Below are 24,065 nucleotides of genomic sequence, written 5' to 3'. Positions count from 1 at the left end.
CTTTTGGAAACGAGGACGTAGACACCCACGTCAGTCAGTCAGTGTCATCAGCTAGCCAGGCCCTCTGCCTTATGAGCAGGATTTGCTCTTTGTGTGGACAGATGAGCATTATGAGTGTTCTGCTACACCCATCTAAATAAATCTGACCACCCACCTTGCCTGACACACCACTGTAGCTGTGTGAAAATGTCAACCAGCAGGACTTCGCTGAGAGGCTCATAAAACTGGGTGAACACGTCGCAGATGGCATACAGAGCATGGTTACAAGTTGTCGTCATCCACTCGTGTTTCTGGAGGCAAACAAAAGACAAACATTGGCAGATGTGTTAGCAGGTTTTTTTTCAAATTCCCCATTTAATTCTCTACGTGTATACAACTTAATAACAGTTTTAAGGTCTTCTGCCTCTACAAATCCCAAAAGAGGACATCCTTCAAATATGTACGTAGCTTGTCAAAACATGAACAACAACATGGGACTTAACGGCCTGCTACTAGTGACTTCTGACCTCTGTCTGCTGCTCGGGGAGCTTCATGTTGTCAAAGATGCGGAAGACGATCCTGAAGAGGTCGTGCCACCAATGCTTCTCGAAGGTTTGACCGTAGCTCTTCATGATCTCAAACATGACCGTGAGACCTCTGTCAGAAGAAAGACAAACAGTTGACAAGTCAGTCTTGTTGCTTCACAGCTCTGCATTCAGCCTAACAAAGAGTGTGTAATATGTAGGGATGGGTACTGAAACGCGGTGCCAATAGGGCACCGGTTCCGACGTAAACGGTAGTAACGAGACCAAATAAGAACGAAAATTCCGGTGCCTGACTTTTTTTTTTTTTTTTTCCCAGAAGCATCGCTGCATGGGACGTTACATTACCGTTAGCTAGTAGCTGGATTAAACACAACGGTTACAATGCTGACAGCTTACGTTAAGCGGTGTAAAGTGTGACTGTGTTTCCCTGTAGAGGATTCCAACACCGGGACCTAACAGTCTGACTGCAGCTGCTGCCGTTGTCGGAAAAACACACAGACTGTTAGTGAAGTTATTGTTATTACATTATTAATCAATCATTTAATTTTGACCATATGGCCGTGGCAATAAACAAGCCGTTCTTTAATGTCGCCAACTGTTTTGTGCTCCTTTTTTATATTTTATATACATTATAAATATATATTTCCGTTCAGGCACCGGCACTGTTTTAAAAGAATTGTTTTAGCACCGGTATTGGAAATAACCCAAATGATACCCAACCCTAGTAATATGGGATCACTAGCACAACAACATGAGTGAGAGGCATTAATCCTGCTTCCTTTCACTGTACTGAGGTCATCTTTTCAAGTGCTACATATTTATTCTTAATTCAATTAGTCCTCCATGCTTCTTTAAACATTGAGAAATGAATAGGGTTATAGTTTTACTTAAGTCTGTAAGTAATGTAGCAGACATGGTGTTTGTTATTGTGATTCGGAGCGGCCTGGACCACTATGGAAATACATTGTTAACTCTATTGTTATTATCCAGTCATGCTTTCATTTTCTGCTGCTTTTTTGTGTTAGATCATATTTTGTTTGTTTACTTTGTGTTATGTTTTGTCTTTGTAACAAATCGGGAAGGACAAATCACTGTAGCTGAAAGGTGAAGCTAAAAGTGTGCAAACAATGTAAACTAGAGTCCCCCACAGTGAAATGACAGTTTGAGCTACACTCCACGCGGAGCTGTTTTTCTACCTGGTCCGGACATCTAGCTTGCAGCGGTTGATGATACAAGAGAGCTCAAACAGAATGGGAAACCAGCCGCGAACCCACACCCGATCACCGGGGGCAACATTCATGTCATCACTGGTGTATTCCCTCAGGGCCTGGACAGGGACACATGAAGTGCAATACTACATCATTCTTTTTTTAAGAAACTATATAGTGCGGTTTGCAAATGATGGATACATGCCATTAACCATTTATCTTGTCACACAATTGTCATTTCATTGAACCGGTGTAGTAACATTTCAGTTGTTCCGACCTGTGGCCTTTCTGAGACGTATTTAGCGCAGTGTCGTATGAGTCTGATAGCCTCCATGCTGGTGTCAGGAAAAGCTGCGTTGCACACAAACTCAGACAGGCACTTCACTGCATCTTGGAACGAATCAATAGCAGCTGCAAAGTGCTGCTGGAAGGTGTTCACTGAGGAAAGAGTGATGAAGAGAGGAAAAGAAAATAAGAAAAAAAACCAAGAATGATTTGGTTGGTTTAGGAGATCTTAAATATTCCCTGCCATTAATTCTTACACTCTTATAAAAATCCATCTCGCTGTCAGCTAAGCAGTTTGACACAACCTCTGTCACTTGTTTCTTTTAATCACCGGAGCCAAAATGGCTGCCCTGAGGAAAGAGCTGCAGTCGTACTCACTGACAATGTGCCCAGTGGTCTGGAAGGCAAGCTCCACTATGGTCTCATCGTGGTCGGAGGCTGCCTGGTGAAACACTGAGAAGATGTTCTTCCAACCTGAACGGATGTTGGCCGCCTGGGAGTTCACCATCTGAGCCACACACCTGATCACCATGTCTCTTATAGTGGGGGACCTGGTGTTGTTAATATGGTGCAATGCTGTGAAAAACACTCTCTCTCTTTATATCTATTGTATCAGGGTACCCACAGAATTTTCCAAGTTCATTTTTTTATTTGGGCATTTTAGGCCTTTATTTGACAGGACAGATGAAGACATGAAAGGGGAGAGAGAGGGGGAAAGACATGCAGCAAAGGGCCGAGGTCGGAGTCAAACCCCGCACTGCTGTGTCGAGGACTAAACCTCTACATATGTGCGCCCGCTCTACCAACTGAGCTGTCTGGGTGCATACAAGTTAAATTTTTTAATAACACCTAGGATGAAATCTAATGCCAACTTCACGGTCATATAATGGAAAATAAGTGTGGATTTTAAGCCTGAGAGAATAACTATTTACAAAGTAATGTTACCTGAATTTAACAAAACATTTTTATGAGGTGTGTTTGTAAATATCTGTCACATTTCAAGCTCTAATTCTAATCAAACTAAAAATGTAAAATAAAGTAAATTTAAAACCTTACCCACACAAATATGTATTTATATTACGGTATTTATTTAATCCTACAAAAAGGACAAAAACAAAACGTAAGACCTTTGTAAACTACATCTAATACTTTTAAGGCCTTATTTTTAGAATATTAAGACCCCGGGGGTACCCTGTGTATACAACCCATTTGTGCTCCGCTATTCCTAACCATTCTTACTCCTATTACCCTGTAGCGATTTATTATAAATATACATAGGCCACTTTTAGAAAGTACAGTTTCTCATCCCCATCCGGCCATATTACAATATATTACCTGTTCTTCTTCATGATGTGCTCAAAAGGCCTGAGGAAGTCTTTCTGGAAGCGGAAGTTGGCCAGCTCTCCTTTCTCCAAGAACTTCATGGAGAGCTGCCTCAGTGAGTCCACAGCAAAGATGGCTACATCCTCATTGGGGTTACAGCCCACCTGGAGAAAGACACAACAGTCAGGAGCGGAGCTCAGCGACACATACAATTTAGTTTACTAAAAATAATCAAGATGAACTGTTTCTTTCCAAGACAGTTTGGTCCGTATGTGTACTGTACACTCTAATTGAACTAATTAACATTTATTGATTTTTCTTGGGCCACTTGGGGGCAGCGCAGCAGGCTGTAAACAACACTGACATACACTGTATATAGTTGATACAGAGCAACATTAGCATTCATCTAGAGATGCGTTTCTGGCCACTTGGTGAAAATACGTCTACTATTCACTGACTGTATAAAATTATTATATAGAGATAGATCTAAAATTACTTTATTGATCCAATATTCCCTCCATGTTAGGATCTTCTATTCTATCTACTATGCATCTGTATTTTCAGTGACATGGTAAATGAAAAGCTCAGTAAAGGACAATTTCAGTGAAATCCTTTCTTTTAGGGGAATGGGGTAGACTTTATCTTGTGTATATTCTTAGGACAAAACATGCCCCACTTTAGTACATTAAAATAAATGACAATGTCTTGCATACAAACAGCCTGTCTAGACATAATTAACGAGCCTTCTTATGTCCCTGAAGTGGTAATAAATCCTCAAGGGAGGCGATACAGGACAAAACTAAGTACACAGAGCAGCAGGGAGTCCCACCAAAAGATCACAGTCTGCCACACTTTATTTTCTACTTTTTGTTACTGACCTTGTTGAAGTGGTCTCCTATGACCTGCCAAATTCGAGACCACTGCAGCCTGATGCGGTTCATGTTATAGTAGGAGATTTCCACAATCTTTTGCAAGCTGAACATCCTCGCCTGGTGTGCTGAGGCCAGCTCATCCATGGACACCGCACACAGCCACCGCACAAAGTCCACTGGATACCATTAAACAGCAACACACGATAAATAACGTCTCTTTCTTTGTAACGTACACAAACAGAGATATTGTAGGCCACACTCACCAATTGCATTTCCATCTAGCCTGGTTGAACCAGTGAAGATCCTGCAAATATAAAAGCAGCGTTAGTACCTGTAGGGAATAGAAACCTTCATTTGTCATAAGGAGGCCGTATATAGATCATGCATTTATTATGTTATTATTAATGTCCTGTATCGGATTACTTTTAGGGGCATTTTGTCTTACCTGTCCACAGCTACCACCACACTCTGAGAGCTGGTCTCTCCTACTGACTCCTGGATGTGAGCCATCTGTCTCTTGTCTTGACTTCCCACCAGGTTACCTTCACCATTAAACACATTTAACACGAGCTAATGTATACAGTCAGGCATCACGACTTTTAATAGCACAGTGAAAAAAGTATTAATGAAGCATGCGTGTGTGCTGTTATATCTAATTGTTATTTTCACAAAGAAAGACATTGTTTTGACATTAAACAATAGCTTCTTTGAAGTTAATATTGGATATTCAGTGGCTTGAAAGTTAACACCTGCTATGTAGAAGCACAACAGTAACTTGTAGTTTTGATGAGAATCCTCAAGATAAAAACAACTTAGCAGGTGATTTAAGAGTCAGGGGTTAAATTGTGAATAGAAGTTATGGGATGTGTGTGTGTGTGTGTGTGTGTGTGTGTGTGTGTGTGTGTGTCTTACCCAGGCCCAGGGGCATGAACTCCTCTGTGCCAGAGGGTAAGCCCTTGATGCCAGCCTCCTTGTCCCGGACCACCCCTGAGATGTAGCGCGTTTTCACCCCTGTGCCGATCAACTGGGCGAGCTCCAGCTGACTGATGCACCTCAAGATCTACAACACAAATAACGTCTAAGGGTTGTCTGTTTTATTCATTTTAGAAAAGATATGATGACCTGAGATCAGTTTTGATCCAGTTTATATAAAAAATATATCCTTAACAGTGATCATAAATTTGCACTTTTATTATTCAACTCTTAAAAGGTTGAGGGATTTTCCTTGGGATGCAAGAATATAATTTACCAGGGCCCCTATTTATCAAGCATCTCACAATCTATCTTTTGCGCTGAAAGTTGACCAAAGATTAAAAGCACTAAAAGTTATTTACAAAGCTTCCTACACTGAGAAGGACTACTCCAAGGAGAGTGCGCCATCACCGTTTTTTGAGAGACTCACAAAGTAGAAATGATGATTTATTGTAGTTCTCTGACAGTGGCACTTTAAAATATTCAGTTTTTAGATTCAAAATGCAAGAAACTTCTTTTTATGTTTGTCTCATGTTCACAGGCAAATATAAATGACTAAGCTATCTAGGTTACATATGAAAAAATATGCCCCAAAATAAATCTCATAATCATATTTACCAATCCATTGGCAAAAGGCTGTAAGTAAACACTGGCAAGATCAAATTAAAACTGAACATCCATGAAGGGAGGATATATTGCAGGGCTGTTGTATTAGACTGCATTCGTTTGTTCTAGGTGTATCGAACAAATTGGCAGCTGAGTGCATGTGCAAGTTATCTGAAGTCTATCACTGTATCTGTTATTTCTGAGATTCAATAATATGTTTTCCCTGTGCTACTACTGCTCATAACTCCTAATAATTTATATTATATTATATTTAATAGGGAGTCACCTCATGCCAGGAGTTGCCCAGGTAGTTTCCGTCCGTGTGGGCCACAGTGATCAGGGTCTTGATGGTGTCAATGTTCTTCTGCTTCATCTCTGTGATGCTGGAACTGGCCGTCAGCAGGGTGAATCTGGCCAAGGCTTGGACGTATGCGTCTCGCTCCAACTACAGACAGGGAGGCCAGTCACTACACAGTCACAGTTTCATGATGTTTTAAACACTGAGAACACTGAGCCAATGTCATGTTCACGTGATATAATAATGTAATATAAACATCAGGCTCAATGTGTGTGTAAAAGATCATTAGACCTGCATGCTGAAGATGCAGGCGATCCGGATGGCACATCGAATGCCCTCCAGACACAGTGAAGCCACCTCTGGGTCGTCGCAGTCCTGCAGTCCCACGCTGAACGCTGCCAGCAAGGGGGTCCACGCCAGCTACAACATACACAAATTATCGGCATGTGTACATTTCTAAAAAAGGTAGGCGAACCACTATATTGGTGCAACAGTTTGCCTCTCTGGTTATAATATACATTCCACTGTTCAAAGATCTGGATCAATCTAATCAGGAATGTAAAAGAAATGAACAGAGTAAAAAGTAGCACCTTGAACATGGGCCTGACATGCTCCAGGTGTGTAGCGCTGAAGAAGGGAGCCTGAGCGTGGCTGACAGCCTCCATCAGAGCTTTAGCGGTCTTCGCCATCTGCTCCATCTCCATGTTGTACAGCAGACGTCGCTGCTTCTCACTGGGTACACCTGCAGGGAGGAGGACATAAATGTTTCTGTTGTTTTTCAGCAAAGGGTGAATAGTGTCAGGGAGATCCTGAGCCTAGAGGACACCACTGTGATACATCACTAGTCGGTTGTCTCTCTTTTTTTTTTTTTTTTTTTTACCAGCCAGCGTAGGACAGAAGCAAACTTCAGAGAAAACTTTTATTTCGGTGAGTAATCCTGACAGAATGAATGGAGACTAGTACTCACTCTGCTTGGTGGACTTTGGGGTGATTGAGTACTCTTTGCTCTCCTTCATGGCAATCTTCTTGCCTGCGATCTCATCGTAAATGGAAGATAGATACTCTTCAGGGAGGTCCTTACTGTCATTAATACCGCGATTCATCTTGATGTACTGCTCCTTTGTCATCTTGTTCTTCACCTACATAAATGAAGAAGATCGAGAAAGGCAGTTGGAGTGATTCATTAAAAAGGGAGGAAATTGGGAGTGTAGGAATAAGGGACACAGTGGAAAACATTTCCTGCTGAGCTATTCAAGCATTCCCTATTTTAAAATAAATTTAAAAAAAAACACAAATAAGCTGCCTAATGTCTTGCCATAATCAGGTGTCGGCTTCTATCATGGTTTGGTCTTTATACACCGGGGGAGATTTACTAAGCCTGCTGCAAATTACTGCCAAGGTAAAAACATTTTGTTTCACTGCAATATTATGCAGGGTCATTACTAAACTGCAGACATGAATGAACCCAGCCACAGTTCACCTGAGTTGCTAATTTGATGCACACTGCACATGTCTGGGCAAGGCAAGGCAGCTTTATTTGTATAGCACATTTCAGCAACAGGGCAATTCAAAATGCTTTACATAAAAACGATTAAAAAATTTAAAACGGATAAAATACGACAATAAAAGTTACAGTGCAGTATAAGAAATTAAACATTAAAGAGCAGTTAAAAACAGTTAAAAATAGAAAAGCAGATAAAATACGAGATTTTAGGCTGCTAGTATTGGACAATGTATAAGCCGTTGCTCTATACACGTAATCCACCTGCAATCCTTGCTGTTCCCAGAACGGGCCGGTCCCACAGGTCTTACTTTTTAATTCTCTTTATATGCTTATATAGATTGTCATACACTTTCAACAATGCAACTTCAGTATAAGAATACATACATAAAAACTGAACGCTGCTTCCCCCAGTTTAGTTCTGACTCTGGGGACAACAAGCAGACCTGTCCCAGACGACCTGAGAGGTCTGGGAAGCAGTGGAGCAAAAATAAAAATGTAATGTCGGGGGGTTTAAGTTTTAACTCTTTTGACTATATTATTTCTGTAAAAATAAAAAAATATAACAGGCCAACTTAATAAGTATTACAGGCTGTCATATCACACTGGTTATGAAACAGAAGCTGAAAGCAGAAAGCTACTGAGGGAAACAGGCAGGTACAATTGTGTGGAGGGAAAAAAAAAAAAACTGTTGCTGCTGCTCTTTTGTCTTGCGTTGTGCTGTGGTGTGGTTATGTATGTATGCATGTATATTTGAATTTACTGCAAAAAAAAGTCCTTACTGCTGTCAATAAAGTGTTTTCATTGTCTCATCGTGTGCTTCTCTCTCTCTCTCTCTCTCTCCCCCCCCACGGCTATCGTCTCTGTGAGTGTCTCACAGTGCGTCATATTTTACACCTGCTTTTCCCAGACTTTAAATTTCAGATGCAAGAAAGACGAGATACAGTTGCACCCTGGATGATACGGTGGCCCACATATAGAGATCATGGTGATGATGGTGACAGGACATAAAACAGTCCACAGTTCTAACCTGAGGACTGTGCAGGTCTGTGGTGAGCATAATGATGGAGTATGCCAGCACGTAGGCAGTATCTGCACTGGCAAACAGAGTCTGGCTGCAAAAGAGAACACATATCAGTGCAAAGGTTAGCCATTTGTTTTCTTTTTAATCAAACGGAAACTTCTGTGCCTAAAAATAAAAAGACCTATCACTGGTCTTTTGAGGCCGATTCATGGTTGTGCGGAGGCTCCACGCAGAGCTTTGGCCTTAGCCTACGTTAAGTGGCCTAAAGTTTATACTTGTGCGTTGGTGTGTGTGTCAATCTCTAAGCAAATAGCAGGGCCATAGCAGGGCCGGCATGTGTGTGTGCGTGGGGAGTGTGTAGTAGAGTGAGTGAGAGCGTGACAGGGATTAGCTTCGGAGCGAGGACGCTAGAGAGGCACAGCAGGGGAAACAAAGTGTCTCCCCTGTGCTTTCTGAGCATGGTGTGAAATCTGTAGCAGGAAAAGTTAACCCGCTCCTTGGTTTCATGTTGTTTATGGAGAAGGAGAAGCCAAGAATGATTAGGGGGAAATGCAACGCTACCGAGCAAAGGCCGAGCGGCGTGTGTCGCGGCGACGTGTAGTTAAATTTTTTGAAGAGGTGCATGTCAGGCTACGGCATAGGGTCGGTATCTCCACGTACCTACATACGTACCCACGCCGTCGATTTAACGCAGAACCGTAAATCAGCCTTTATATTTCAAAAAGAAATCTAAAGTGGGTCTTACCCCTGGTTGCACTCCAAGTATCGAGCAGCAAACTTCTCCATCAGCCTGTCAATCTTCTGGGCCTCACCAGGCAGCCTGAAGCCTTCCAGGAACGCTCGGAGTGCCGAGACAAAGTCCCGCCCACAAAAGTCCAACTGGTCCACATAACAGTACATCACTTCTTTGTTGAACTTGATGTTCTCGCCCACGAACTCTCCCACCTGGGTCTGTGGGTACAGAGGTAAAGCAGTTGGAGGATTGCTAACGTGAATAAACAGTTTTGTTCATTGAGAACACACAGAGCGCTGTATATTTTAAGTTTGTGCAATCCCTCACAGTGTCCAGTCGGTCCTCCTGGTGTAGGAACTGGGCGATGTCCTCGGCTGTGGAACCCAGCATGCCCTGGTCCTGCAGGTACTGGATACCTCGCTTCGGTTTCTTGTTGAAACTGGGGAGAGAAAAGAGGAAGACATGAATGCTCATCTTTCCTAAACAACAACAAATAGCATTAAGTATAAAGGTGAAAATAGTCCACTATGTTGGACTGTTCCATTGATAAAGGCTAATCCTTAGTGACCCTAAACAGGTTGAGAAAAAAGGGCTCACAGTTCGATGCCGTGCTCGATGATGTCCTTCTGCTGTTTGATAACCTCGTACTGCTCCGGATGGTCTGCCTGGGAAACCGCGGCGATGGAGGAGACGGTGGAGTCTAGCGAACTGATGCTGTCTCGACGCCCTGCCAGTGGATCTGGGAGCTTCAGCTCTCCTCCCTCACTATCTGATGGATGCTCCTGGCCTGCAAATAATAATTATATGTTTGGACTTCCCCCGCTCTCCTGTGCATTCTTCCCATATTTACTGTACACTACACACTTACCAAGGTTAGCTTGAAGGTTTGGATTGACATACATGTCTTTGCTCCACTCCACCATACATTTGAGGATGGACACCAGGCACTCCAAACCCTTTTTACGTAGGCTCAGCTCCTGTGGATTAATATAGAACCACCCTGTTCATTTACACAGTCACACACATTCACATACGTCATGTTACACACAAAACATGACGTATGAAACTAAAAAGAGTCCTGCCTCACCCTTGGTGACATTACAACTAGGTGCTTATAGTTTTAGAGATATGTTTATTGAACAATTTAATATCTACGATTTAAATTATAAATATGAAACACTGAGAAGCCATTGTCTGTCCTTGACCAGAAAGATATCCTATTTTTCATTTTTCTTTTTTTAAACTTCTGCTCCTATGTTGATCCTTACAATATGCAACACTGAGAGTACGTGTACCTGCAGAGGAGTCATCCCAAGCTCCTGACCACTCCTGCCCTGAGCGATCTTAGACAGGTCGTTGACAAGGCGCTCAAAGATGTTGGCTGCATTCAAGTCGCAGTCATAGTTTACGTAGATGTCAACCACACACTGGGCATCTGGGGGGGGGGGGGGGGGGGAAAGGTATGACAAAAACTTTTTAAATTGTATTCAGTAAAATGTATTTCTTAAGACTCAACAATACAATAATGACTTGACTTGCAGCACTTCTCATCTCCATGCTAAGGGATCCTGTCCTGTCTATCCTGCATAGACAGTTGTTGAGGAGATTATTCTCATGTCAGATTAGTGTATAGAAAAGATCTTAAAGTGTTGGAAAATAATCCTCATACAACCACAGTTGCCTCCCTCCTCATATTTACAACTTTCATTCATGTAAACTGCGTGGATGAATAAATGAGCCAACGTCTTGTTATTCTATGCTTGTGCAGTGTCAGACATTACAAAACAATGTGTGTAGATTGGCAAGGAGAGAAGAGGCGATCTGCCTGCGTACTCAGAAAACTAAAATTGATCGGTGATGCAGCCTGTAAGAAAACAGAAAACACTCTTCTTCCATCGCATCAGTTGCCAAATATGGCACAAGCATTTGGCTCTTTCCATAAATGTCCTGTCATGTCTAAAATAAAGCCGTAAGTAACATTAACATAAGTCCCCTATGTCTAAATGATAAAAAGCCATCAATTTAACAGTTTGATGTACTGTACTCCATGTCTGCATGGGTTTTAGTTTGACTGTGTATGTCAAATTTGTCAGTTATAAGTTGAGAAAAGCCTGTGTCAGTGGATTTGTACCTGCACAGATGCGTGTTAGTGTCTGGATAACCATCCACTTGTGCTCAAAGGAGCTGGTCGATGTCTCCAGGATGGTCAGAAAGATCTCCCGGAAAAACACCTGAGACAAGGTGGACGACAGGAGATAGAAGTCAGGAGATTAAGTGACTCTTTAATCAAACAAGCAGGTACATCAGGTACATTTTCCTCTTCAGTCGTAGCTATGCCAGACAAATAACACAGATGAGACAGTCTGTACCTCAATCTGCATCTTCAGGTGGACCTTGAAGTGGGAGAGCAAGGTGAGGAAGATAGCCAGAGAGAGCTCAAAGACCTCAGGCACAGAGGAGACGCCATTTTTGGACAGCGCCACGCACAGATACTGTTTGATGGCGTTGACAAACATCTCGTGTGTGCGGAACACCGGCCCGGCGCCCTGCAGCACAGACAGCAGCAGCTGCAGGGAGACAATCTTGGACCGCAACTCATGGGACCTGCAGAGGAGAGGGATTGTATGGGCATCAGGTACACTTTATGCCTTAAGCGTACATATAAAAAAAAGGAAACAGACAAAGACACTAAAGCAGCATATACAGCAACATGCTCAGTAGAGACAGACGTGCCTTCCATCAATGAATAGCGTTCCAGTTTACTCAAAGTTGAGGGAAACACAAGATATAATGGTGTTTCATCGTGGTATTTATTTAATGTAGGCCAGTCTGACTTCTTTGCGAGCTTCTTCCGGGCTCAGTTTACTCTGGCCTATTCACACAGACTGGCTCAGGGTCTAGTGTTACAGTAACTAGAGATGACAGGACCACACGAGGATGGAAAAGGGCAAGTTAACCTGTGGCTACTGAGATGAAGCGCTGTGCGTAAGCAGAAGGCATTCATATTCATTTTGGCAAACTGTTGCCATATGTCAGACCAAAAGTGGGTCAAGGAAGGTTTTCAGAGTACGAGCATTGATAATTTAAGACACTTGTTGCGTGTTACCATAGAAGTCATCATCATCATCATCATATAAAAAAAAGATTCTAGTTCAGGATGTTACAAGAATCTTCTAAAAAAAATATATTAATGGTGTGATGTAAAAAAGAAATGTGGCCAACTGAGATGAGGTAAGACAGGATTGACTATGCTAAGTTATCGTGCATTTAGAAGTCATATGAAACCAGGGCCTGAAATTAACACCCGACCACGCGCCAAATGCGGGTGAATTTTGCAATTGGCGGGTAACACTGTCAATCTACCTGCCACATTGGCAAGTAGCCAATGAGAATTGAGTGATTCATTAGGGTTTTTTTTTGCAATTGTTGTTCTTTTACATTTCAACGAAGTCCGCCATTTCGTTGGATTTTAGCTAAAAATGTGGCACATTACTGGGGTAAAGAGGCCAGCTGAAACGAACAACCAACAAAAAGATGAAGATGAGTCAAAGAAGACGTTTTAATACAAAGTGGACACTGGCGACAACGGCAAGGTTCGCGAGTGGCTGATTTATGACAGCAGTACAGAACAAATGTACTGCAGTGACTGTCGTGTGTATGGCTCAGAGAAAGCAAAGTCAAATCATTTTGTAATCGGGACTAAAAACTTAAAATTAGAAGCAATTAAGGACCACGAGTCATCAAAACGGCACCTACACAGGATAAGTTGTAAACTATCAAAGACTGCGCGTCCGGAGGAGACCGCTGCGGTCAAGGCACTGACGTCCATGAAAGCAGCGCAGTTTGAGTGGAGGCGACTGCTGTTTCGGAACGTTCATGCGATCGGAAAGAAGATGAGGCCCTTCTCTGACTACGTTTCGATGTGCGAGTAAGTATTAAACTGTTGGTGAGATGGGATGAGATAATGCAACGCTGACGTAGGCTACAGTACAATGACAGTTGCACAGATGTGTGTGCGTGTTTGGAACCGGTGAGAAAATGTCCGGTACCTGGTAACTTTACCAGTAATAATAATAATAATAATAATAATAATAATAATATTAATTTAGTTCTGCTTAACGGTTCCTGAACGCTGTAACTAACAGCTGCCAGGACCTGTCTACGTGACTAAATCAGCAATCAACACAGCCGCGTGTGATTTGTTTACATACGAGCTGCGGTAGGTATCTGTCGGGTTAGCACTGTGTGATGTGTACGTGCGTGTATGCGCTGGCATGCATGTGTTATCAAGCTAACTGTGAATTGTCATTGTGTCTGTAGGGTGGTACTTGACAGCACTTAAATGTGTATTCTTACAAGTTAAAGAACAATGTTTGTGCAATTCCTGTTTTTCACTTTTATGAGGCAAAAAAAAAAAACTGGCTGGCAAAAAGTCACTGTGGCTGGTGGTCAAAAAAGCTAACTTCATGCCCTGTATCAAACACAACACTCACTTTGGGTCTGGAGGTCCTTCAGCCAGAGGCTTCATGGAGAGTTTGCACAGAGAGCGGAACACTAGAAAGGCGTCTTTCTGCAGGATGTGGGAGAATCGAGCGGCACCGTGGGGTCCCTGCAGGGCCTCAGCATCCTGAGACAGAGGAAGAAAGTCAGTCTTAACTTTTTATGCGAGCAACATGTTTACATTATTAGGGGTGTTAAAATGAATCCTTGCATCGATGCATCGCGATGCGGACGTGGATGATGCATCGATGCAGTGACAGCCCATAATCGATTATTGCCTACTGATGTTACTTGTTGATTTTTCCGGTCGCTGTTGTTTTAGTTTTTGCCTTTTGTATGTCTGCTACGTTCGGACTCCACTACATTAAGGAAGTGTCTTTTTTAAGAGCAGACACAATAAAAAAAAAGGGGAGTTCCTATCTGAATGCTTGAATTTGTTGATTAAAACCACATGTAGCAATATATAAGAATATTGAGGTGGTGACGCATCGTGACATCGAATCGATTCAAATGGTGAGACCAGTGAAGATTCACACCCCTAGTCTTCGTCAAAAAAAGGAAAGCCACAACTCTGATTTGTCAAGCCCTAAACTGTTTCTGTGCTGGGACACTTCCATATGGATTATGGTTTGTGGCTGGGCTCCAGATGTGTCCAGAGGCCCTGAGGTGTGAGTCAATAATCTTATCAACAGGGTAACTTTTACTCATCACAATCTGGTAGCAGCAGTGCATTTTGCTGCTTACTAGTTTTCTATTATGATTACTGAACTCTTCTCTCTTCAACTTGCTTTGGCTGTGCACAAGTGGGACTGATGAGAGGAACTAAACAGTGCGGATGTTTTATAAAACTGATAAAAAACAAAACAAAGTAGAACACTTCTACACAAGGGAAGTAAGCTTTTTGGCCATGTCTGCCCATAGGCGGGGCTGCCTGTATACTTGCACATACTCTACGTGTGCACACGCTTACAAAAGGTTTACAACAAACAAGAATAAGACACTCACAAACTTGAATCAAATTCCCTTAACTCTGAAACTTAAGTGAAGATCATAACAGCAGTTAAGGATAAACAATATGAGCGGTATGATCTGTCATTACTTTGATATGGCTGGATTTTTGCTCCTGTTCAGCAGCTTTATACACTGTTAGCTGAGGTGAAGGCACTAAACGTCACGTCAGACCGCTAAGGTAGAATTGCAATGCACTCGTTTAAGCATCAAATTTAAGATTTATTTCATACCTAAACCACAATAGAATAATGGATCCACAAGCAACTTGTTTTTCCTCTCAGCAAACTACTGATTAATAACTGATGGTATTAACACCACTCACCAGCATATCTGTGGAGGAAACAGAAGAGCGGTCCTCAATGATGCCATTCATATGCTGACCCTCTGTTCTGACTCCGGGGGGAGCCACTTCTGTCTGCTCATCGACAGGGTGGACTGGGTGCTCACCTCCTGGAGGAGAGGCCGGAATGAATATTTTCAAGTCATGACCATTAAAGAAAAACACTTTCGCCAACAAGTGTTGAGAGGATAACAAAGAGAAAAAATAGAATAGACAAGTAAGTCTGGACCTGTTCCGCTGTGTATCTGTGTTGGCTGTTGCTCTCCCTCCTCTCCTTCCGTCGCTGCTGACTCTGCTGGATTTGGATTGCTCTCTGGTTTGTCCCCTTCCTCAGCTGGCTCAGCTGCTGTACGAGGTGTCTCTGTATCTTCATCTTCAAAAACTGAATCTGATGTAAACAAATTAATCATGAAGATTAGAGAAGCGATTATATAAAAGCAGCACAATCCACCGTTGCGCCCTCAGATTTTCCTAAAAGAGCTGGGAGGAAAAAAAACAATGGGAACATTTTTTAAATTTCAAATGGAACTTAAATTTTAAACTGAAAGCTGGGAACGCAAGTTGACACATACTTCCGGATGGTGTGATCTGTTCTGCTCCTCCATTAATCGGAGCGTTACCGCCCTCAGGTTCTCCATTGATTGACGGCGTGTCTGGCGCTTGGTCCTGGTCCAGGTCGGGGGCTGGCGGTGGGGGCGTGGAGCTGGTGGGGTTGGTGGTAGTGAGGTCTGGAGAACTGGCTGCTGGGGATGGGGAGTGCTGGAGCTCCGGAGTAGGTGTCCGGTCAGACCGGGGGGAGCCGGACCTCCGATTACCAGGGACCGGGGACGGGTTCTGCTGGGGCAGACGAAGCCGGTCCTTCTCCTGCTCCTGAGCCTCCAGAGCCTGCAGAGGGGAAGAGGCGCCATGTAGAGGAATTGTTTTACACAAGGGAATTTGGAAGAATTGGATTAAAGTAAATTGTCAATTCATTATGAAACATAGTATTGCTGAACGTGACTAGCCGATTCACATCAAACACCGGTGGTGAGTCTGTGATTCCACAATATTCCAATTTGAACCACCAAAATCTCCACTAATGTTTAGCAGGGCCAAGCTCTGACTGCAGCCATAGCCACAGGCTGTGACCACTGACCGCAGCAGAGTGGCAGCTATGGTTGTAGGATTGGATGCAGGATTGGCGCTAAGTTCTGACACAGAACAGCTAGATTCATAGCAACTGGGTCCTATCAGGTAAGAGTTTTGCGACACTTCAGCAGTCATGTCAACCTAATGGTTGATGCACTTCATGTTTAGACTTCAATCAATTAGTTGAAGTATGTCCGTTTGCCACTGTAGGTTGAAATGTGATCGTGCTTTGATATTAACATTAGTCATTAGTCATATGTTGTGCTGATGGTCATGAAAGCTCCTCGGCCACAGGTCTCTGTAGCTAATGTTAAGATAATTAGCGTGAGCTAATTATTGAAAGCGGCGACGAAGACGAGCTGTGGCTGTAGCTGTGATTAGGTGGACATGGCTATAAAGCTGTGCTGCGATTATGGCCATGGTTGTAGTTATGGCTGGGGCCGTTATGATGAGGAAGGCTTTGACACATATGTTTGAGGACGTGCAGTGAATTGACATGGTCACATTTGTTGATCAATGTGGAGAACTACTGTGGTGTGTACTGGTTACACAGATAGAAGCATCCAACCCTAGCCAGCCAGTTATAAATCAAATCCACAGCAGTAGCCATTGTCTAAGCCTGGCCTTCCTCCTCATGTTGTTGCATTTGTGCAGCCAAGAAGTCTCTTTATTTTGTTTTTATTCATTAAGTATATTGCTTAACAAAACATTTGATTTCTTTCTTTTATCACTTTAAACATTCTAATGTACTGAAGTCCCCTTTTGCCATTCAATGTAATTTAAAAGGAAAGTGCAGAGAAGAAAGAAATAATTTCCCCATGTTTGGCCAAAAAGTGACATCGCTTGTATGGATAGAGTAACAATGTTTAATGCACTAACAGCCTGGTTTTCCATGCGTGTGAAGATAACGTTGAGCATCTGTGTGAGGGTGGCCTTAGCGGTGGTCTGGTTGATGAGGTTGCGGCTGGCCAGGTAGATGTTGTAGCAGGTTCTGACGGTAAGAAGCACCGTGCCCTCGTGGATCTCTATGTGCGGGGAGGTCACCGCCGTCAGCAGGGCCTGGACGGAGAGAAAAGGAAGTCAAGTCAACAGTTATCAGACAGGATGTCTCGTTTAGAAGACGCTGCTGCTGCACCTGCTGAATCACCACTCCACTTCCCCACTCGATGTGGCACGTTAAAGCCGCAGAAGTATAGTTTTCTCATTCTCTGCTACTCCGTGTTTAGTACAGAGTACATTTTTAGAAAAATTATTAGAATAATAATAAAAAAAGACAATTTTGTATTAGTCAGTCTAAATTAACTGCACTGACATTCAGGTGTCATTCAGTGGTAAATGTAAAACAAACAGATGTTAACAATCTAATATAAATCTTATATCAACAGTAATAAAACTGTGTGAGTCATAAAGCAGGAGAGACTTTGCACTTTCCAAACAACCAGGATGTGTATTTCATTCAAGGAGAGGAAACTTCAGTAGGCCGCGGTTATGAATCATATCTACTGTGCAAACACAAAGGCAGGTTGTCAAGCCAAAGAAGTGACCAGTAAATGTGAATACATGTGATAAAAAGTCTGAGAAAGATGGTGAAAGGGTGCACTGATTAGGATGCATTACAAGGCTACATTATAAACTCAATATTAAATATTAAGTCGATCCTCTCTCACAAATTAAAAAAATAACAATACTGGATATTGGACATTTTAAAGTGCTCATATTATGCTAATTTTCAGGTTCATAATTCATAGGTGTGATTGGCAAAGGACAAAAAAGCAGGAAAATATACGCCGCACCCATGACGCTGCGACAGCACCCCCCCTAGGGGGCTCTCCCTAGGGGGGTCCGGGGATATGCCCCCCCGGGGACATTTTTTTGAAAAATAAACCATTAAATGGCACTTTCTGGAGAGTTTTGTGCAAAGAAATGTGGAAATTGAGTCTTACATGATATGTGCAAAACTGCAAGGTTAAGAGCCTATACTTTGCATTGTCGTAGTATCAACAGGTATTAGGGCATTTAGCATTTACATTACTGTTAATCAGTCATCACTTGATTACACATTGCATTACCTTGTTATAATATAAATAATGTGCAGCATGAAGAGACAGTGCAGCATGACAGTAGCAACAGCTGAGAACATTTGGGTCTGTGGTGACCAGGTCCACCTCACACAAACTTCCTTCTCCCATTCTCTCTCCTTACTACCACACCCACACCCACACCCACACAGCCCTGGCACTGTAGCCACACCAGCCCACGTTACCACGCCCATGCAGCCCCACCCACGGATATTTACAGATTTTTAAACATTTAATGTAACTGGCAAACAATGCTTTCTACTTTTTAAAGAGCACACGTTTATAACAAATTTTTATTTATGCCATTTGTATGCTGTTACTGTCATTCTCTACAGTATGTAGGTATGTATGTTCGATTGTCCGTGTTTCTCTCTGTTGACACTGTAATTGTATTTAGAGGTTTTATCAGAATAGGTTTACATGGTTTAATTTTCAAAAAACACCATGTTTTTGTTGTGCTGTACATTGCTGCAGCTCCTCTTTTCACCCTGTGTGTTGAGCTCTCTGTTTTAGCTACAGAGTGAGACATCTCACTTCTGTTCCATCTTTGTTGGGAGTCGCACATGCGCAGTACCTAGGTAAGGACTACTAGCCAGTCAGAAGTAGAGTATGAGGGCATGCCACGCTAGCAGCTAGGTGAGCATTATAACGTGTGTTACAAAGTGACGCACGTTCGTCACGGAAGTAAAGGCTGGACTACAATAGAGCTGTCCCTTTGGGATGGACTTTGGGCTTTTTCACTTTGTAAACCTATAACATGCACAAAAAAGATATATAACACAACAAAGGAAAGGGAAAAAGCCAAAAAGCATAATATGAGCACTTTACACATTTTCTAGAGTGTGAAACCTTTTCAGAAAGGAAAGCAAGAATTAATTTAACCTATGCAGCCTTTCTGCTCTTTACATTCGTTACAATCTCAAAGATCTCTGTTTTGTTGTCTGTGGTGGCACCTATGATGATAAGCGGTAATTGCAAATGTGTTTTTGGATCTCATTTTCACTTGTTTTTGAAGTTTCATCGCGTGTAGTCATCGCTCTTTTCTTAGTTTGTTCGACCACACAGTAGTAACCGTTTACTCGCAGCGCTAGCAAAGACCAGAAAATAATAGTACACAGCTTCACACACAAGTAAGTTGAAGAGCGAGTCTGTTGCGTTAGCTCCGCCTATCCTCTCTGGCGGACCAACCACTGCTGGGTGATGAAAGCGCACCACTGACTGTGCGCCGCTTGTGATTTTCCCAGGAATGTCACCACAGACAGTTAGTAATACTGCAAATGCCTTCGTCACTGGGCCACCGGCTCAACCACCACTGTGTTTCCTCATTCCTACCTGCAAACATGGTCAACTGTGTTCGTTGGAACACACAACCAAGCCCAAGGTACCATTACTGGGTACCAATCCCAGAATCTTTATGGTGGAGGGTCAGAGCTTTACCCCCATGCACCCAGGCTTTTTGTTTGTCAATAAATAGTAACTAAACAGACATTCAATTTTAATGAAAATCTTCGAGATTATTACTTTAAAGTGTAACTCTCGCCAAAATGCAACCTAGGGTCTTTTTGTGAATGTAACCGAGTCAAACTTTCGTTTAAAAGCATAATTAGGACGGAAGCGGCACTTTAAAGATTTACCGTATTTTTGTTTTTCGGTCAAATGGCCTTTTGAATGGGAGTGTTAGGGGCACTTTTATGCTAGCCTCAAAATAGCTATTTTTAAAACACTAAGAAGGCTCGAAGTATAACCAGGGTCTCTACACATGAACTACACCGGTGCACAAGGGATATACTAAATCTGTGGCTACTTGTTTTGATCTCGACTCGTTTTGACTGCCGAGGTGGTAGCAGCCGGAAACAACAAGAGCTACGGTGAGTTGTTCAAAACCTTTTTTTTTTAGTAAACTCTGGGTACACAAACAATGTTGTCAATGCTCGAGTTCATGTGTAGAGCCCCTGGTGATACTTGGAGCAAAGTTTCATGTTGTGTCGAGCCTTCTTAGTGTTTTAAAAATAGCTATTTTGAGGCTAGCATAAAAGTGCCCCTATTACTCCCATTCAAAAGGCCATTTGACCGAAAAACGAAAATACGGTAAATCTTTAAAGTGACGCTTCTGTCCTAAATATGCTTTTAAACGAAAGTTTGACTCGGGTACATTCACAAAAAGACCCTAGGTTGCATTTTGGCGAGAGTTACGCTTTAAGGTGCAACAACTGAAGGATGTCAGTCTTAAAGCCCTTCAAATCCATTTTGAGGAAAATGAGGTAAAAAGAAATTCATTGGTTGAATTTTTTGTGTGATCATAGGTATTAAGTATTAAATTATGGGTTTGACAACTTGATTAAGACGCACAAAAAGGCATAGCAAGGCATACATATATGTAGTTTTGTTTAAATATTCAATATTATATAACGTTTCTTAACTCCTTTCCTAACAACAGATATAACATGCAGAAACAGGTTTTCCCCACTTTTGTGAACCATGTCAGAAAGCTAACTAAAGCGTCTCAGCCCTGACTGTTTGACCTGATTGGGTCTCAAACAAACAGCTGGAGGATCTAAAGGCTGCCAGATGTACAACCGGGCTCTGGGTACCTTAATGATCTGTAGCTGGACTCCCTCGTCGGTCTGTGGGCCCTGGAAGCAGTTGCAGACAGTTTCCATCAGCCGGTCGATCAGCCTCTTGCCCGGGGTTCTGCTGTCCGGGGCATTGCCTGTGATGTGGCCGTACGCGATCAGCTTCTACCATGGAGAAACAGTGCAGTGGGGCAGCAAAGGCAGGGTGAGTGTTTACTTCTCTGAGTAGTTTGGGGTCCTTGTGTTATTCAAGTCATTGTGTGGAGTGTGATGCACACAATTCCATGCGCGCTTGTGACTGTTTGTATTGAGGTGTCTGTGTGTGAGTTTAGGTGTTTATTTCAGTGGTGTGTTTGTTTTGCTCAACTGTGAGTATGTGAGAAACTGAGAAATGAAGGGTTCATTTTTTGTGTGTTTAAAAGTGTCATTAAGGGTTAGTTTGATCAAAGGAGAGCATGTTTTTAAAGGGGCACTACTAGGGGGGGGGGTAGTATTGCACTTCTAGAAAGCTGGGGGACTACAAAAGACACATTTTAAAAAGGAATCTTAAAACGTCAAAAGGTGCAGAGCCTGAGATATCCTGACTTTCAGTGTCAAGTATTAGGTCATGTCCCAAAACACTGGATCCTACATTTCCCATAATGCAGCAATAATAAAAAATACAATAACAAACTATATTTATACGGCACCTTTCTCAACAAACTAACAAGGTGCTTTACATGAGTAAATCACAACAAAAATGAAATAAAACACATCAGGTAAATAAGATGTTAAAAATGATTATATAATAAAATAATACTGTTCGGGATTCTGAGTTGCTGTGTGTGTGTGTGTGTGTGTGTGTGTGTGTGTGTGTGTGTGTGTGTGTGTGTATAATGTAGAGTCATTGTTCCAGTTGAACATAAGTGTGAAACAAGATTCCCCCCCCCCTGCAATCACCACAAGCTGGGTAATACAATCCATAAATACCTGCAGTGAGAAAGTGAAAGAGTCCTAAAGAAAGCAGATGTTGAGGTTATTTAACTGTGTGTGTGTGTGTGTGTGTGTGTGTGTGTGTGTGTGTGTGTGTGTGTGTGTGTGTGTGTGTGTGTGTGTGTGTGTGTGTGTGTGTGTGTGAGAATATTGACCTGCAGACAGTCCAAAGAGGTGCTAACTATCCGGGGGGACTTTGACTGACACGCCAACTCGAAGGGCAGCACATATTTGTCAGCCTCGATGTAGTTGGCTCTGGGTGGGACCACTGAACCATCCCTGCAGGGATGACGAGAGCAAACAGTGTGTGTACTACAAACACAGTCCCATTGTAACCTCATGGTGAGTCCAGCAGATGATGTTAATAGATAAAGTGTAAACATTTGACAGCACATTTATATTTTACGGAGCATTTAAGCTTCACATTTAAACCTCAGAAAATCATAATGGCATATTGTTAAAATAACAGCATGCCTATAACAGCAGACATATTACCTGAAGGCTGTTTGAAGTGCTGCTGATATACTCCAAAACAGCAATAATAACAGCAGCAAATCAACTTAGTCAGAAATCACAGTGAGCAGCTGGGGTTTACTGCAGACTGCTTCAGGGCAAACCTTACTTTTGACTTCTTGCCTCGCGTCACAAGAAAAGGAAAAAGAAACTAACTGCAGTGCATTCATTCATTCAGGGAAAAAGCTATGTGCATGATAATACTTACTTTTGTTTTTCAAGCTCTGCCTTGATTTCATCTATGGAGGGAGACACAGGAGATTAAATGTTACTGAAGTCTGAACTTTAACCCTTTCAGCTCACGTCAGCATGTCATGATCTGACTCTAGATGTGGGGGTTACTGGGCCAATCCCAAACCTGACTGCGGTAGGATGCGTTTTGTTTCCTTGTATTTTAATAACTGGTGGACAAGTGATGTTTCTGGTCAAATTATACTATTGATATATTAGAGCAGGATTGAATTTAAGGCTTACTCTGTGTTTAATTTCTAATCACCAGAGCCAAACGGGTCACAGTTTTCAGCTGTGATCATGAATGAAAATCTGACATTCTGAGTTTTATTTTCTTTTCCTAAATTTGTTCAAAATGTGCGGAAAATTCTGCGTCCACAGATTTCCGTGTGACCCTGCTAATCACTGATGAACAGCCTCCTTCAGATCTTTGATCTTTCTCATTTTCCCCGCATCACCATTCCCATCGGTTCTTCTATGTTTGCTTTTCTCCCTAAATCAATTTCCATTTTTTCATACTTTTTTTTTTATGCCCTAATGATCTATCCAAGGCAAGCTATACGCTACTCAGCTACCCGGTGTTGCAGCCTTGAACAGTGAGTAATGGTGTGCATTCAGCCAGATGTGACCAACCGAATCGATTAGATTCACAACGATGTGGCAGCTTTATACTACTGAACTCAACCCTCACAAACTCACAGGGCTCCACAGAGGAAATTAGCTTGAGCAACATTTACCACAAATGTCACAATCAATGTTAGACTTCAAGTAACTACCAGGAATGTATGACAGTGTAAATGACATTGTCATACATTCCTGTATGACAATGTCATTTCATGTTATAAAAATGTGAACTCCTATAAATTAGTGCTGCATTTAAATATAGAAAATGTACTCTTTTTATTTAGTCACCTCACCTGGCTCAGCTCAGGTATTTTACTTAAAAACAGCCATTAACTATTAACTCTCTTTCCACAGTAGGCCTATTTTAATCATGGAGGCTAAAGATGCAAAGGCCTGCAGTCCACAGCATAACAACTTCGATATTTGAACAGAAGAGCATTGGGAAAGATGAGATGTTCATGAAGCTTGCATGGAGTTTACCCAAACACCAGACAGTGGTCAGTATGACCACGCAACACACAAAACAGCCTACGTTGGTACTGTGAGAAGTCGAAAAGGAGTGTTGTGTTCTAATAGCATCATGAATAATGAGAGTGTCACTGGCAGACAGGGACAGAGAGCAGACAAAGCAGGTCAAACACACCAACCTGTTTGCCCAACTCGCAGTGACATTTTAGCCTATTTCTTTGCAGCCAATCCTCTACGTTACTGTAAACTACACATACATGAAACACAACTTCTTGTTTGCC

The 24,065-nt window shown here is 42.3% G+C and overlaps 1 protein-coding gene across 3 annotated transcripts in view; it reads right to left on the bottom strand.

Annotated features, from left to right (window-relative positions):
- The window catches only part of arfgef2 (ADP-ribosylation factor guanine nucleotide-exchange factor 2 (brefeldin A-inhibited)), a 33,107-nt gene that overhangs the window by 7,859 nt on the left and 1,183 nt on the right, over nucleotides 1-24,065 (bottom strand). The window contains exons 2-31 of one of the 3 annotated variants that reach the window (XM_031286938.2): nucleotides 22,670-22,700; nucleotides 22,104-22,227; nucleotides 20,995-21,141; nucleotides 17,205-17,384; nucleotides 15,770-16,082; nucleotides 15,427-15,585; nucleotides 15,180-15,307; nucleotides 13,840-13,973; nucleotides 11,716-11,950; nucleotides 11,478-11,577; nucleotides 10,642-10,781; nucleotides 10,215-10,323; nucleotides 9,944-10,133; nucleotides 9,674-9,785; nucleotides 9,359-9,564; nucleotides 8,620-8,704; nucleotides 7,056-7,227; nucleotides 6,679-6,830; nucleotides 6,380-6,508; nucleotides 6,077-6,235; nucleotides 5,125-5,272; nucleotides 4,658-4,754; nucleotides 4,476-4,516; nucleotides 4,219-4,388; nucleotides 3,353-3,504; nucleotides 2,396-2,568; nucleotides 2,010-2,170; nucleotides 1,721-1,851; nucleotides 507-636; nucleotides 155-290 (exon numbers count right to left, since the gene is read on the bottom strand). In XM_031286938.2, coding sequence (XP_031142798.1) covers nucleotides 155-290; nucleotides 507-636; nucleotides 1,721-1,851; nucleotides 2,010-2,170; nucleotides 2,396-2,568; nucleotides 3,353-3,504; nucleotides 4,219-4,388; nucleotides 4,476-4,516; nucleotides 4,658-4,754; nucleotides 5,125-5,272; nucleotides 6,077-6,235; nucleotides 6,380-6,508; nucleotides 6,679-6,830; nucleotides 7,056-7,227; nucleotides 8,620-8,704; nucleotides 9,359-9,564; nucleotides 9,674-9,785; nucleotides 9,944-10,133; nucleotides 10,215-10,323; nucleotides 10,642-10,781; nucleotides 11,478-11,577; nucleotides 11,716-11,950; nucleotides 13,840-13,973; nucleotides 15,180-15,307; nucleotides 15,427-15,585; nucleotides 15,770-16,082; nucleotides 17,205-17,384; nucleotides 20,995-21,141; nucleotides 22,104-22,227; nucleotides 22,670-22,700 — 4,344 coding nt within the window. The remainder of the gene's footprint in view (nucleotides 1-154; nucleotides 291-506; nucleotides 637-1,720; nucleotides 1,852-2,009; nucleotides 2,171-2,395; nucleotides 2,569-3,352; nucleotides 3,505-4,218; nucleotides 4,389-4,475; nucleotides 4,517-4,657; nucleotides 4,755-5,124; nucleotides 5,273-6,076; nucleotides 6,236-6,379; nucleotides 6,509-6,678; nucleotides 6,831-7,055; nucleotides 7,228-8,619; nucleotides 8,705-9,358; nucleotides 9,565-9,673; nucleotides 9,786-9,943; nucleotides 10,134-10,214; nucleotides 10,324-10,641; nucleotides 10,782-11,477; nucleotides 11,578-11,715; nucleotides 11,951-13,839; nucleotides 13,974-15,179; nucleotides 15,308-15,426; nucleotides 15,586-15,769; nucleotides 16,083-17,204; nucleotides 17,385-20,994; nucleotides 21,142-22,103; nucleotides 22,228-22,669; nucleotides 22,701-24,065) is intronic. The other 2 variants (XM_036007732.1, XM_031286939.2) reach the window with 2 other exon arrangements.

The sequence above is a fragment of the Sander lucioperca genome, chromosome 12, assembly GCF_008315115.2.
Source record: "Sander lucioperca isolate FBNREF2018 chromosome 12, SLUC_FBN_1.2, whole genome shotgun sequence".
NCBI lineage: Eukaryota > Metazoa > Chordata > Actinopteri > Perciformes > Percidae > Sander > Sander lucioperca.
This window is presented reverse-complemented; position numbering and strand designations above follow the sequence as displayed.